Raw genomic sequence first — 14,422 nt, 5'->3', positions numbered from 1 at the left:
ACCTGGCATAAAGTTTCCCTAAAATCTTCGTGGAAGACTTGTGAGAGATAATGAGTTAACATTTGTGGAGATCTTTCAACAAACTGTAATTGATGTTTGAATTTTTATAAACCAAACACAGTATCTACCCTTGAAAGCTTCATAAGAATATTTAGCACACATGTATGTGCCAGATGGATTGCAGTGACAGTTGATAGGCCTCCCCTAGCCCTTGCGTTCTGTTGTCAAAAATCTGCACATCAAAACAACTATAATTTTTACAATATGATTTATTGGCTAAAAGATTTCGGTGCATGCTGAAAAATCTACTGTCTAGATAAGACTATAAATTAATGTTATATAAGACTTTAAATTAAGGGTTTATATAATAATATTCCTATCATGCTTCATAGAAATATAGGCAAGTGAGTTTTGAAAATCATCAGATAATATTTTCTTGATCTGACATCTTTCTCTACATAAGTTAATTTTTATGAAAAATATGTGTATTATGATGCAAGACACTCAGAAATTATTCTCAAAAGCTCAAGGATATGTGGAGATCAAAGCAGAAACAGATCATAATACAGCAAATAGTTATCACCCAGAAGAATACTCTTGTAGTTGAGATAATGCTAACAAAACAGCCTAAAATAGAAAATTAAGTTAGTGAATAAAACTGTTATTGTAACGTATTGTAACATTCTTTGTAGTATTATTTTAAGAACCCCCCCCACCAGGGTTACTTATTCTGGTAAAAATGATGGTGTAGATCCATGGTAGGGGGACAGGTGGCCCCACCGATTATAAATTCCCCAAGATTGTAAATGTATATATTATCATCTTGTGTCAAAATATTCATTTTAATATTCAAACATTATACCACATAATAAGCTGTAACCATATGTTTATTTGTTATATTATTTCCACTATAACATTAATAAATATTTACAGAGCTGTAGTGTATCGTAGATGTATTAGAAATGGTAACTCTCTTAATTTGACTTTAAGTGAAAAATCTCCCGTACCTCAGAAACTAATTTTAAATGTTATATTTGTTACACATTGATAAGAGCCAAAGAGTTTAAATTGTTAAGACTGACACCCCCTTTTTAACTCATGTTGTTTTATTTATTTTCCCCAATTGCATGAATTAAAGATGGAGTGTTATCTCAGCTTTGAATTCCTTAGCTTGATGTCACAGCTTCTGCTTTATTTGTATGTGAATTCTGTCTTTAATAAAGATGAGCTCTGCTGAACTTTCCATTAATGAGAGACACTTAGGTACCCAGCTCTTTATAAATGATGTTGGTAGTACCAAGAAAAATCAGGAATGTTGCTAGTCTATTAATAATTGACATGGCAAGCTGTGATTAATCAGAAGTTTTATGATCTCTAAAAACATAACATTATCTCTGTAAATCAGATGGGGTACAATTAACTTGACAACCATCAGTTAAAAGGGGGGAATAAAAAGAGGGAAAGTAAAACTCAGGACTCCTGACTCATACTTTTCCTGTTACAGTGTTACGTTCGTATTTATCCTTATGTGACAGCTGTGACTGGACCAGACCTACCTTAAGGAGACAGGAGGTTCAGGAGAAGGCACTGACTTTTCACTTTCATGTGTCAGCAGACAGTCTCAGGGTGGTCCTACTCAGCTGGAACCAGGAGGAACTTTTGCTAGTTTGGTAGTTACCAACTTGGTTACCAATTTTCAGTGTCCTCTGGCTTCCTTGCTCAGCTTACGAAAAGTTAGGCTCAGCCGTTTTGACTTTTCTTTCAGCCAATGTTTAGGCAAATAGCTTCTCAGTATTAACAATCTCAATACAGATTTTCACAAATATAGATGCCTAACCAGACTAGACAAAGATGATTCTCCCTTATGATCACAGTGTTTGGACATTCTTACCGGGTGCTTCATGAGAATATTAGCTGGGTTCTCTTATGGCCTTTTGCTGTCATGCGCACATCCAAAGGGGTGGCAGGACACCAAGAGCACCAACCATTAGGTTAAACTCAAACTAGAGATCCGTTTCCAACATTTCTGCTTTTGTCACGATCGCAATTCTGAAATCATTGTGTAATGCCCTGACTTCTAATTTTTCTGTGGGAAGACGGTGTTGCAATTTGCCACCTTACTTGTATTCTTCTGTAAGTATCTGTCACTAGATATTTGAAGCACGTATGAATTCTGTACCATGAAATTTCAGCCCTTGTACCAGTCTTTGTTCATTGACTGAATTTAGTTGTAAAGGGAATATCGCCCTTTTATTTTTTTTGTAACTAGTAATGGGTACGCTATTGAAATCACTCACGGGTTCTCTCTATGGTTTCTTAACCCTAATGTAAAAAAGCATATGTAATAACAACCTGACGTACTAGACAGCTTGAACTTCTCTAACACCCCTGAATGTCTCTTACAGCCTCTGTCTAGGTTTGAACTTTCCAAATTATGTATTTCAGACGTTGAGAAAGAAGGGCCTTAATGGCTGTGACAGCCCAGATCCCGATGCAGACGATTCAGTAGGTCACAGCCCTGAGTCTGAGGACAAGTACAGGAAAATTAACGAAGATATTGATCTAATGATCAGCAGGCAAAGATTGTGTGTAAGTACTCGGAACACCCTTCATTTTTTTTACTCTTGATATTTCTCTGAACCTGGCAGGCCTTGAACAAGAAAGAAAACAAAGGCTGTGAAAGCCCCGATCCCGACTCCTCTTATGCACTCACCCCACGCACTGAAGAAAAATACAAAAAAATTAATGAAGAATTTGATAATATGATCAAGAGTCATAAAATTCCTGTAAGTACCAAAGGTAGATGGCTGGTCTGCTGGTAACTGCTGCAGTAACATACCTTAACCCTTTCAGTGATGACTTTCTCTAAGAAGCACTGGAAAGTCAAACCAACAAAATAGCCATCTCATCCCATGGGCAGTGCATTTAGAAAGCCAACCCTAAGGGATGCTGAACTTATGTAATCTAAGAGTTGCCATCAAGAAGTTCATTCAGAGGCAGAAGGTATACAGGCGGAAGAGAAAGATCTATGTGACACACCCTGAATTTACCCAATCTTTTAAACACACAGTTCACACAAATCACAGTGCACTGGTAAAATGCTGGAACCTCCTTCTGAACAAGCTTGAGGATTTACTATAAAACATACATGTATCTGTCCTGAGACCGGATACACAGATAGATCCGCAGTTCTCTCACGTAAACTGCTGATCCTCACCCAAAGAGAGGCTTGTTTCTGAGTAAAGCTTCAGCCCTTTTCCCCCTACATGACATTCAGCAACAGCACTGAAGGGTTAAAGCTAATGCTCGCTGCAGGGAAACAGACTGCATGAAAACCTAATGGTAAGACTTCAACATGTTTGTGTGCTGGGGTGATTTTAAAGCTTTATCAGAATATTCGCTTTGCCTACACCAACATTTTCCATGCTTTAACATTTGGCTAAATTTTGTCTTAACCAAGTCAAAAGATGTCTAACAATCAATCATATGCCTTGCCAGATATTTAAGAGAAATAACTCTGCATGTATTATTTTGTTTGCCCACATAGAGAGGGGAAAAGTACATACCTTTTATTATACTCTGTCATCAGTCAAGTGATTTTAATTTTGTGACATCAAGTGATGCAACTCAGGTTCACGTGCTTTCTGAATAACTAATGTTAGAGTCTGAAACCCTCATTGTGTACCAGCTCTTCAGGGGATAATTAATTCCTTTCTTAGAAAAGAACATTTTTTGTAAGTTAGCAAAACACCCTCAACCTGAGGATTGGGAGAAACTCTGCAGTGAAAATATGCCTCAACAATTATAAGTGCAGATATTTGGGGACGAGAGCTCTAGGCCAAGTCCACATCTGCACTCACAGGATAAATTAATGCCTTACACGTAGTAAGTGCACAACCAACCTGTGTTGAATTAAAGTGAACACTTTAAAACTCATTTATAAAATGTATGAATATTAAACTTTCTATCCTCATAAATATGTCTGCTTCTTTTGTTAAATGAAATAATGTCAGCAGTAGAGCTTTTGTTGAATCAGAATTATTAATACATGGTATCATGAAAGAAAGCTAAGTGGCTTAAGTTCTTAAAGGTTTCATAAAACTAAGTACTACCTACAACACATCCACAGTGGGCACTTTATCAAAAATAAAATATTTCCTATCAGATGCAGCGATGCATACTTGTTATACCCGGAATTCTTAAACGATAAAATGCCCATTGAGATTTTATCTTGCCCAGAAGAAGGAAAGAAACCCCTCCTTTGGGCCAATTTTTAATTCTTACGGGCTGAGTTTCACTTGCTATACAATACACCGGTTTAGAGGTGCCGGGCATAAAGGTTTGTGAAGATAAGATTGTAGGTGTCTCAGATGGGAGGAATCCCCTGCACAGTTAAGAAAGGGCAGTCTATATGTAATACTGCGGATCACTCTCCATGGCCGTGATCCTAAATGTGTGAAGCTTTAACCCCCACCCACCCACCCTACCCCCCGTCGAGACTCTGGGAGAATGCCCATATTTGCACACTGGATCGTTTTTCCCATGCTTTAGGAGAAGGAGGTGTGATGCATACCTGGACTCCCTCACAGTATTTCATCCTGTCCTGTAAAGAGTTCAAAATCAGGATACATGATTTCTTAAGAGGTGCAGTGGTGTGTGGCGGGGGATGAAAACCACATGAGAGTTTATAGGCCGGGCTATGAGAAGGACTACACAGCTCCTAGCTGTGCCTCTGAGTTTTCATCTCTTTAGTAAGTGCTTCAGTCTCCACGATGAAAAGCCCAGTTTTCGCACATTGCTTTCAGTTGCTGGAAGTAAATTTTGTTGAAAGTTTCCACAGCTGCTAAAACATTTAAAGCAGGGCAAGGACACTCTGCCCTTTGTATGTAGAGAGTGTCTCCACCTCTTTAAAAACATTACAAGACTGTTTTTCTATTTCAGAGACCCAGTTTGAAGAGTTTCCCTTTTAAAATAGAAAATTTAATATTGCAATCACCTGTTACAATATAATTTATGCCCATATTCCTCAATTACATGAAATAATTCATGGATGATTTGGAATCTTGTTGACCAGCATTTCCTCATGTGGGGTTTGCCACGGTTCATGCTGGGCATTACAGCAAGAAAAAAACAGTTCCATTTGAGGAACCAGGAATTAGGAAATGGGCTGAAGGAAGGAGACGTGGTTGCAAGATTGGTTGAAAGTGAACGGGAAGGGAGGAAGTGGAAATAGCATGTGTGTTCTTCAAATAACAGACTGAAGAGAGAAATACTGCTGTAACTAGGATCAAGGAAAGAGTTAAAAGGAAAAGCTCTGGAGATTATTTATCTGCAGAGGACAAACGCTTGCAGGAAAGAAAAGATCAAAGGCATTGGTGCAGTGGGGTTACAGTGGTGGGCTACTCAAGGAAGGGAAGGAGGTTGGGGCCTGGAACAGGACAGAGTTGTAGGTAGACCCATGACCTAGTTAAGGTGGTAGGTGGGTAGAGTGAAGTTAAGTATGTGACCACCTAGTGATTTCTGTGTTTTATATTGAACCTAGCTTCTATAGATAGGGAGGGAGTAGGTGCTAGAGAGAGGACCAAGAATGATGAAGTTGTAGACATTGGAAGAAATCGGGAATTAGATGGGAAAGAGCGAGTACAGGCCAGAGTTGTCAGGCAACCTTGAGGGAATGTGGATATCAGCAAGTGGAGTTGTGTGATTTCTTTTTCCCCCTCTGTCGGTTCTCAGCAGCCTGGTCATGGTTGATTGAAAGGGAGTATCATTAGCGGCCCAAAAAGGGGATTCAGTCCAGTCATTCACATTAAATAAAAGAGGGCCTATTAACTAAAAATATTTTATTAAAAATATTTTATTTAACTTTTTATTGGACTTTTCCTTGTGGTAAGTTTGGGGAAAATAGTGGGTTTTGGGTAAGAGTTCAGATACCTTTCTGACCACGATGACTCACTTCAATAACCATGATCATTTTGTTCAGGGATAGACACTAAAAGCTTTTTAGCTCTCATGCCTGTATATCTTAAAGCAGGGCTGACCTGTGCAATTACATAGGGCCCTGCTTTTGTAGGCTTTGCCATCGCCATCTTGAAATTCTTCATAATTTTTCAACAGGGGGCTCCACATTTTCATTTTGGCCCGGGCCCTGCAAATTACATAGTAGTCCTGCCTACAACATTTTATTTAATCACCTGAAATTCCCTCTTCCTACCTGTCTTGAGTGTTCTAAAATTTGGAGCCCAGCCCTGAGATATATGCAAGTTGGGAGTTCTTAACTACTTTCTGGCTTCCAATTTTTAGACAAAAATTTTTTAAAGAGATGCTTTTAAGTTCCCTAATTTTGAAAGATCAAGAAGAAAATAAGTAATGCCAAATTCCTATAAACATTTATACATTTTTGTAGCCTCTGCATTCCCTAAAATGTTTAGAGCTAATTACTGGTCTCTTTATGTTTGCATTCATGTCTCAGATCAGGTCAAGAGAGATTAAATGACTTGCCTGGTTAAATGGAAATTTATTACACAACTGGACTGCAACTGAGATTTCTGATATAAAGGCTGTTGTTCTTTCTGAGTCTCTGAGCTATGTCTTCAGTGTGGTCATTTTTAAGCTTATAATTCGACTTTAAAACTATTTAGCCAGTTCCTAATACATACAGAGAAAGAAAGCAAAAGATAGAATGCAAAAAGATGTTAGCATATTTTATAAATTGTGATTTTTTGAAATATGCTTCAGTATCAGAGTTATATCTGACTGCTATTTAACCAGTCAACAAGAGAATTTGATACTTATCAAATTGTTTACAGTTCAGAATGCTGGAAACTGAATAATTCTTTGGGATGACGGTCAGAGGAAGAGAGGAGCAGAGAGATTTTCACTGAACCAGTTATTAGGGTGGTTCGGATTTTATGAAAAAATTATTGATAATTTTTCTTCTTTTGGATGTCCATGTAGTCGGAGGAAATGGGCTTTGCTCCCTACTGAGACACTCAACACTCTGTAGAATATTCAAGGGGAGAAGTAGTTTTATAGCAGATCCTTAAGTACCCAGTCATAGTTAAACATTTATAAGTAATAAGAGTGAATACAGATTAAAATATTTGTAGCTAAAAGATAGCTTTAAAATACCAAACCTGAGTAAATACGGAAGAGAGGAGTCTTGAAGGTTTATTTTATTCCTGAGACCTCAGTCACACCCTGGCAGTTACAAGCACAGAGCTCACTCTAACATGGACGCTCAGCCACATGTCATGAGAACCCTTTTAGTTCATTATTTTCATGGTTCACAAATAATAAGCTGCTAACATGAAGCCCATACTCACTTCACAGTATGATTTCTGACTGCAGTATTTTATTTCTATCCAAAAACTTATACTGTGTCACACAACGATTTAATGGAAAAAGCAACAGGCTCAGTCACTTACTAGTTAGATGACCTTGGGCCACTTAATCTTACCGATATAAAAAGGGAAGGATTATGTCCATAGGGAAGGGATGTTGAAAGGGTTGGATCACATAATGTGTGTGAATTATATACTATGGTGCCTGCTCAGTAAATAATATACAGTATATTGTAAGCTTGTATTTTCATATTAGTACAATGTCTTCCTAAAAATTCTCCTTTGATGAAAAATATTCAACTCATATAATAAAATGTAGACTACGTGCTGCATTCCCTTACAACAAAAGCGCTCTAGCAGCTTGATGAAAGGGAACATTATTTGGCCAACATCATAAGTGATGTTACAAAGGAAAGAAAAGCAGGAGAAAGGGATCGGGAGAGGGATGGGGGGTAAAGCAAGCTGTACAATTAAATAAGGTAGTCAAGGGGGCCTTCCTTGAGAAGGCCAGATTTTGAGCAGAAAATTGAAGGAAGTGCTGGGGTTAGCCATGGACATGGAGTGAGGAAGAGGACAATAGGAAATCAGATCATGAAGCCCGGTGAGAGCTGGAACTTATGGGGCCTTATGGAACATTGGAAGAAGCTGGGCTTCTCTCTGAGTAAGGTGGGAGCTTCTCACAGGGTGTCATCATCTGACTTGTGCTTTTAAAGGATCAATTCGATTGCTAGATTGAAAATAAAAAGGAGGGCAAGGATAGAAACGGACAACTTTTAGGAGGTGACACCAGTGATCAAGGCAAGAGGTGATGATGCTGGAACCAGAATGGTAACCATTAGAATGAGAGGTGTTTGGAGAGTGGGTATATTTGGAAGTTAAACCAAGAGGATTTCTGGGTAGACTCGATGTCAGGTGTGGGAGAAAGTGAAGATTCAAGGGGGACTCCCAAGGATTTTATTCTGTGCCATTGAAAGCATTGTCATCAGCTGGAGATGAAGAAATGTACGAGTGGAGGTAGATTGGAGTTGATTTTGAGATGTCTATTAGACATTCAAGTAGAAGTATTGAGGTCGTTGCTGGATATGCCAGGCTGAATAAGGAGAGAGATCTGAGCCGCAGATAAAGAACCATGCTACTCTTAAATTCAGAGATCAGGGAGAAAAGAAAGAACTGGCAACAAAAGCTGAGGAGAAACCATCAAGGTAGGGGGGAAAGCCCAGAGTTTTGAAAGGGAAGAATGTTTACCAGGAAGGAGTGACAGCCATGTCCAAGTTGAAGACTGAGGAGTTTCCATTGGATTTAGCAACCTGAAGGTTATTAATGACTATGACAAGAGGATTTTCAGTGAAGGGGTAGAGGAACACTTTTCTAATGGAATGAGTTAAGAGAAAACAGTGTGCTATATTTACAACCCAAATTAAAAAGCAGAATTGCCATTGGTGACCTGACTTTCCAAGATGGTGAAAAATTTTTGACCAAGTTCCTTACGTAAGAAAGTAGAATGTTCCCTCAATGCACACAGTAATTGCATTTCTGGAAATTTCAGTGTATAACAAAATCCGTGTTTCAATGTATAAAAATACCTTGTGTTTGTAGAACAAAGTTAGTTCTGACTCACATCATTGTCAATGGGATTTTTCACACATATAAATGTCCAGTGGGGGCTTTTGAAAGTTGAATGGGATAAGAGATGATTCTTTGTGGTGTTGAACTGTCCCACATATGACAGGGTTTACAGCATACCTGCCTACCTACCCAGAAAATACCAGCCACACCCCCCAGTTATTGTGACACCCCAGAATTGTTCCACAGATTTCCAAAGTGCTCCCTAGGGAGGGAGTCCACCCCTGTAGAGTACCACTATTCTAGACCTAGAGAGTCACCATTATGGCTCTGGGGGAAAACACAGTCATTGAAGGGAGTTTAGTAAAAGGACTGTTTGAAGATAGGTAGAGTTCAGTGAAACCCAAAGGAATGGTGAAGTATATTAGGGCTTGCAACCTGGAAGCTGTTACCATAACCAAGCCCTGAGGGAGCAAGAGTACAGAAAAGATACCAGAGCACAGCAAGATCTAAGTCTGTAGAAGACGTGACCCCAAACGAGGTGTGACCTTCGCTGGCGGAACGCAGCCTCTGCCAGCCCGTGGCTCCGCAGGGAGCATGCTACCGTAGCAAAACACCCTGACTTCTCTCCTGCTCTCTGGACTTCTGCTGGTGCTTCCACTGGCCCAGCTGAAGCCAGAGGGCAGGGGGAGCCCGGTGGCTGCGGTCTGGAGATACAGTCAGCCTCTTGGGCCCAGAGCAGTGAAGAGTGGATCTGGAGGGGCAAATAGAGAACACCTACCACAGTTGCTTACCTTCGTTTTCTTAGGTATTCTAAGTAATTCTTATTTGGCCTTTTACTACAGGAATGCAATATTTCATTCATTCTACAGACATTTACTTCACAGCATACACTAATACTTTTCGTTGTTTAAAAGGCTCTGAAAATCTGAGCCTCTGGAAATTCATTCTTAGATGTCTTGTCCAACATTTATATTTCATTGTATCATGATGTTTATCCAAAATTATTGTTTGTTACTCTGCTTAAAATAAAGTCTTAATAAAGAATGACTGTTTTAATAAAGCACTTCAACATTTTCATTTCCCTGTAAAACAAAGACATGTAAAAGAGTTACGAAACATTTGCTTCTGTCAATAGCAACATGTCCAGATCATGGAAGAAAAGAAAATAGGAAAAATAAAGAATAAGAGAGCATAAGCCTAAATAGAGAGTAGTATTGAACTCACCACCAGGATTAAACAGCTTTTGCAGAGCATGACATCTGATGCAGGCCAGCCAATCAACTAGCAAAGGAAAGACGATGTTAAGATTACTGGGAAAAACGATAAAAATATAAATAAAAATAAAAACCTTTGAGTCACATGCACATAGGCATTTAAACTTACACAGTGACTTCTATATAAACCCTGTCTCCAATAGGTATATTAGATAGTTACACACACACGCACGTGTACCCATTTCATAGTAAGAATGCTGTATGCTCTGACACCAGAGTCCTCTGGCAATATATTCAAGCAGTACTTTCATTTCTGTTAAACATTTTTTAAAAAGGAAGTTGTAGGTATGATTAGCACAAGCAGAGAAATAAGCATGATTTTGCTTAAATTGTTAAAATAATACCAAAATATCAATAATTGGGACCTGATTACTCTAATTAGATATACACACGACTTCATTTCACTCAATATTTGCCAGCTTTGTCCTTTGAGATAGAGGTCTTGCCATTTGTCAGTGTCAGTGCATCCCCAAAATATAAAGTATAACATATATTCTGAACTATCATTTTAAAAATATAAACTATTGAATGATACATGCTCTGTTGAATTCTGTCTCTTAAAATGTCTATTATCTTTAGAGTTACTCTCAAAAGACAGACTTTTAAAAATAATAAAGTATATATGCTATTCACATGCTTGGAGATGATTTTATATCATTAAACTTCTGCATAAATAAGCTTCAATAAGCAATTAAACCGAAGACTCTGGTTTGCATTTTAATCCTCCTTTTTCTCTGTGAAGTCATTGCAATCATGCACCTTTGATCTTGCATTCATTTCTGGTACCAGATTCAGACATCACAAATGAACAATTATTACTTAATAGAATGGAATTCAAAGACAATGGAGTCTAATGAAACGGGGCTTTGTTTTAAACAAAAGTGAAACGTTTTCTAATAGTTGCAAAGAGTTCTAAGCACATTAAATAAATCAATTTATGATCTGAACATCTTGAGAGCTCTTCTTAATGGTCTTCTAGACACCAAGCAGCTTGGAATTTGAAACTTTTCTTGGAAAAGTAAAGGCTTATCTGTACTTGAGGGCTTCTGTTTCTCTTCTTTCTTTTTACCAATATCTTTTTTTTCTGCTCCTACAGGCTGTTCCCCCTCCCAACTTTGAGATGCCAGTCTCCATCCCAGTGTCCAGCCACAACAGTTTGGTATACAGCAACCCTGTCAGCTCACTGGGAAACCCCAACCTTTTGCCACTGGCCCACCCTTCTCTGCAGAGAAACAGTATGTCTCCTGGTGTGACACATCGACCTCCAAGTGCAGGTAACACAGGTATGTCCTCATACAGATGCAGTGTTAGAAATCATTGGAAGGAGCCACTGTTGGCCAAAAGGGTATGATATCTTCAAGCTGTAGACTTTTCCAGTTTTCCGTTTGTTATGTTCCCTCATTGCTTAATATCCACCCCCTTTTAGGTCTGCAACCTCGTCAGCCTGTCTTTTGAAATCTTCCATAATCTGCTATTTATCTATTCAGACTATCACCAATCTCTCATGTGGCCCTATTTTAACCACATACTTTCTCAAACAGAAAGTCAAACATCCTGTCTCCATTCTTTTGCTTCTGCTCTCCTCCCGCCTAAAATGCCATTTTCCTTCTTCCTCTTAGCCAACCATCACTTCTTCTGTGAAATCTTTCCCTGTGTCCTCTGATAGCATTTGTGCCATCTAGTTATTTATATTCTGGGCTTTTTTTGTTTATACAGAAGCTTATACCACAAAGGACTTAAAGCAGAAAAGAAATATGATAAAATAGTGTAACTTAAGAAGTGTGAAATAAAAACAGAACTTAGTCAGAAATGAAATTAAGAGTACATCATAAGAACATATATACCTGCCACAAATTTGTCTCAACACTTCTAAGAAATCCCTACTGTTGTGCAATTCACGGTGTCCCAGAGAAAAGAAATTATTGCTCAGGAAAAGTTCAACCATTCTTCATACTCAGATCAAGCAAAATACAATACAATGTGCTTTATTGAATATGTGTCTATTTCCCCACTGGATTTAAAGAATCTTGAAGGGAAGAAATTCCTCCTGGTTTGCCAGCTTCCCAGTCGGAACTAAGTAAATGTATACTGAATATAACCAAACAATTCCTTTATATCTCCAAAAGAAGCACCAAAAATAATTGTATTTCTAAATTGCATATAGCAAACCATATATTACATTTTATTTTTTAAAAAAGCACTCCATAGGAAATTTTTAATATGTCTTGAGCACATATAACTGTGTTAAAAGCAATTTATTCATGGAAGGATTTTTCCTTGAGAATACTTCAATATCTGCCTTATAATTTAAACATGTATTACTATTTAGTACAGAAACTTTATATAGAAAATATAATCAAAATCAACCAAATAATAAATCTTGAGTCTGAGAGATGTGTATAAAGGACTTCATTATGCCATTCTCTCTACTTTTGAATATGATTGAAATTTTTCATAAGAATTTTCAATAACCGTATGTTATTTTTTTCAGATCATACTCAAACACAGTTGAATTCCTTGTTTGATAAATTCATGCTCGTTTATTTTTTTGAATTTCATACTTTATTTCCAAAATATTATTTGATTGGAAGTAACAAACATTTCTGAAAATATAGTGAATATTTTCTTCAAATTCAAAACCAGAACAAACTAATAATTATAGACTGTCACTTAGGATCAGTTAGAAATAATCCAGCTGAGGAACGGCTGGGTGGCTCAGCTGGTTAAGCACCTGACTCTTGATTTTCAGCTCAGGTCACAATCTCAGGGTTGTGAGACAGAGTGCCACGTCGGGCCCCATGCTGGGTGTGGAGACTGCTTGAGACTGTCCTCTCTCTCTCTCTCCCTCTGCCCCCCACCTTCCTTTCCAAAACAAAGAAAGAAAGAAAAGAATCCAGCTAATATTCTGTTCTTTTGGCTAAATCTTATTCTTAAAAGCTAACAGTAATTAATATACTCAGTATCTTATTGAAACATCCCAGCTGTCATATTTTAACATTGCAAATTTAAGTTAGCAGTGAGTAAGCATACCTCTCTAAATTTGTAGCCGATGAAACCTACTTTATTGTGTCAGTAAGGAAAATTCAGGTAGTAAATGAGGTCATTCACTGTGGGTAGATTCCATGAAATGACCAAAGTTCTGGACAATTAGCATTTTACAAAATTAATTATAAAAATATATTTACAAAGAATTAAACATTAAATGTATGGTTATTTGAACATACAGTAAACCTTAGTCCTTTTTTTTTTCACTTTCTATAAACATCCAAAAATGAAAATCAGAGACCATTAAACACTGGATTTTTTTAATGTAACCTTTCTTAGAAAGATTCTGCAAAATGTCAGTGATTGAATGTAGGTTTAATGTTTGAGCTCAGCATGTCATAATAAAACAAATGTCAGCCTTCCAACTTAGGTAATATTTTACAAATTTGACCCTTGGGAGAGCCAAAATACTGTGGCTGCTAAAGGTAAAGTGTGTTGTTCTCTGGACCTGTAGCCTTTCCTCCATGTGATCTTTCTCTTTAATCCACAGGTGGTCTGATGGGTGGGAGACCTCACATCCGGTGCAGGCACCAGTGCAGGTGAGTGGAGACTTCTGGGCCACAGCATGTATCATTGTTCAGGATTCCTTTACGGGGCGATGTGCAGGGAGTAAGTCCTTTGAACAGTATAGGGAGATCTGTGAGACGCATGGGAAAATGTCCCCCAGAACTTCTCAAGCGTTATTATGAAGCAGGAGTGGATGGATGGTAACTTAGAAGAAGACTATTAACTAGAACTTTTCTTAAACTTCAGCTAGTCCACATAATCAGAAGTGAGGGCTCTGATCAAACCAATTTAATCCTAGATACCATCTCTGGACACAAAAGTACCTTTGGCAAGACTTGCCAATTGAATTCTCTGGTAATCATTTCACATTAAATGGGACTCTCTCTCCACCCAAAGAAATACTAAACTCCTATATGTTTCTAAAGGAAAAATACATTTTTAAAAAGGAGGGAGCATACCTCTGAAACAAATAATACATTATGTGTTAATTTAATTGAATTTAAATTAAAAATAAATAAATAAATAAGAAAAATAAATAAGTAAAAAGGAGGCAGGGAGGGGTGCCTGGGTGGCTCAGTCGGTTAAGCATCTGCCTTTGGCACAGGTCATGATTCTCGGATTCTGGATCGAGCCCCGCATCGAACCCCACATTGGGTGCCTTGCTCAGCGGGGAGCCTGCTTCTTCCTCTT

General features: G+C 38.0%; 1 protein-coding gene and 1 long non-coding RNA gene across 2 annotated transcripts in view; one reads left to right on the top strand and one right to left on the bottom strand.

Annotated features, from left to right (window-relative positions):
* The window catches only part of LOC113928672, an 85,734-nt gene that overhangs the window by 1,189 nt on the left and 70,123 nt on the right, over window positions 1–14,422 (bottom strand). Inside the window, exon 3 of the long non-coding RNA XR_003521925.1 lies at window positions 10,131–10,187. This is a non-coding gene — a long non-coding RNA (uncharacterized LOC113928672). The remainder of the gene's footprint in view (window positions 1–10,130; window positions 10,188–14,422) is intronic.
* Window positions 1–14,422, top strand: part of MEF2C (myocyte enhancer factor 2C) — a 150,662-nt gene that overhangs the window by 105,923 nt on the left and 30,317 nt on the right. The window contains 4 exon segments of the mRNA XM_027604537.2: window positions 2,649–2,786; window positions 11,277–11,463; window positions 13,716–13,729; window positions 13,731–13,764. Coding sequence (XP_027460338.1) covers window positions 2,649–2,786; window positions 11,277–11,463; window positions 13,716–13,729; window positions 13,731–13,764 — 373 coding nt within the window.

This window comes from Zalophus californianus, chromosome 5, assembly GCF_009762305.2.
Source record: "Zalophus californianus isolate mZalCal1 chromosome 5, mZalCal1.pri.v2, whole genome shotgun sequence".
Lineage (NCBI taxonomy): Eukaryota > Metazoa > Chordata > Mammalia > Carnivora > Otariidae > Zalophus > Zalophus californianus.
Note: the sequence above shows the minus strand (reverse complement) of the source record. Positions and strands in the feature narration are given on the sequence as shown.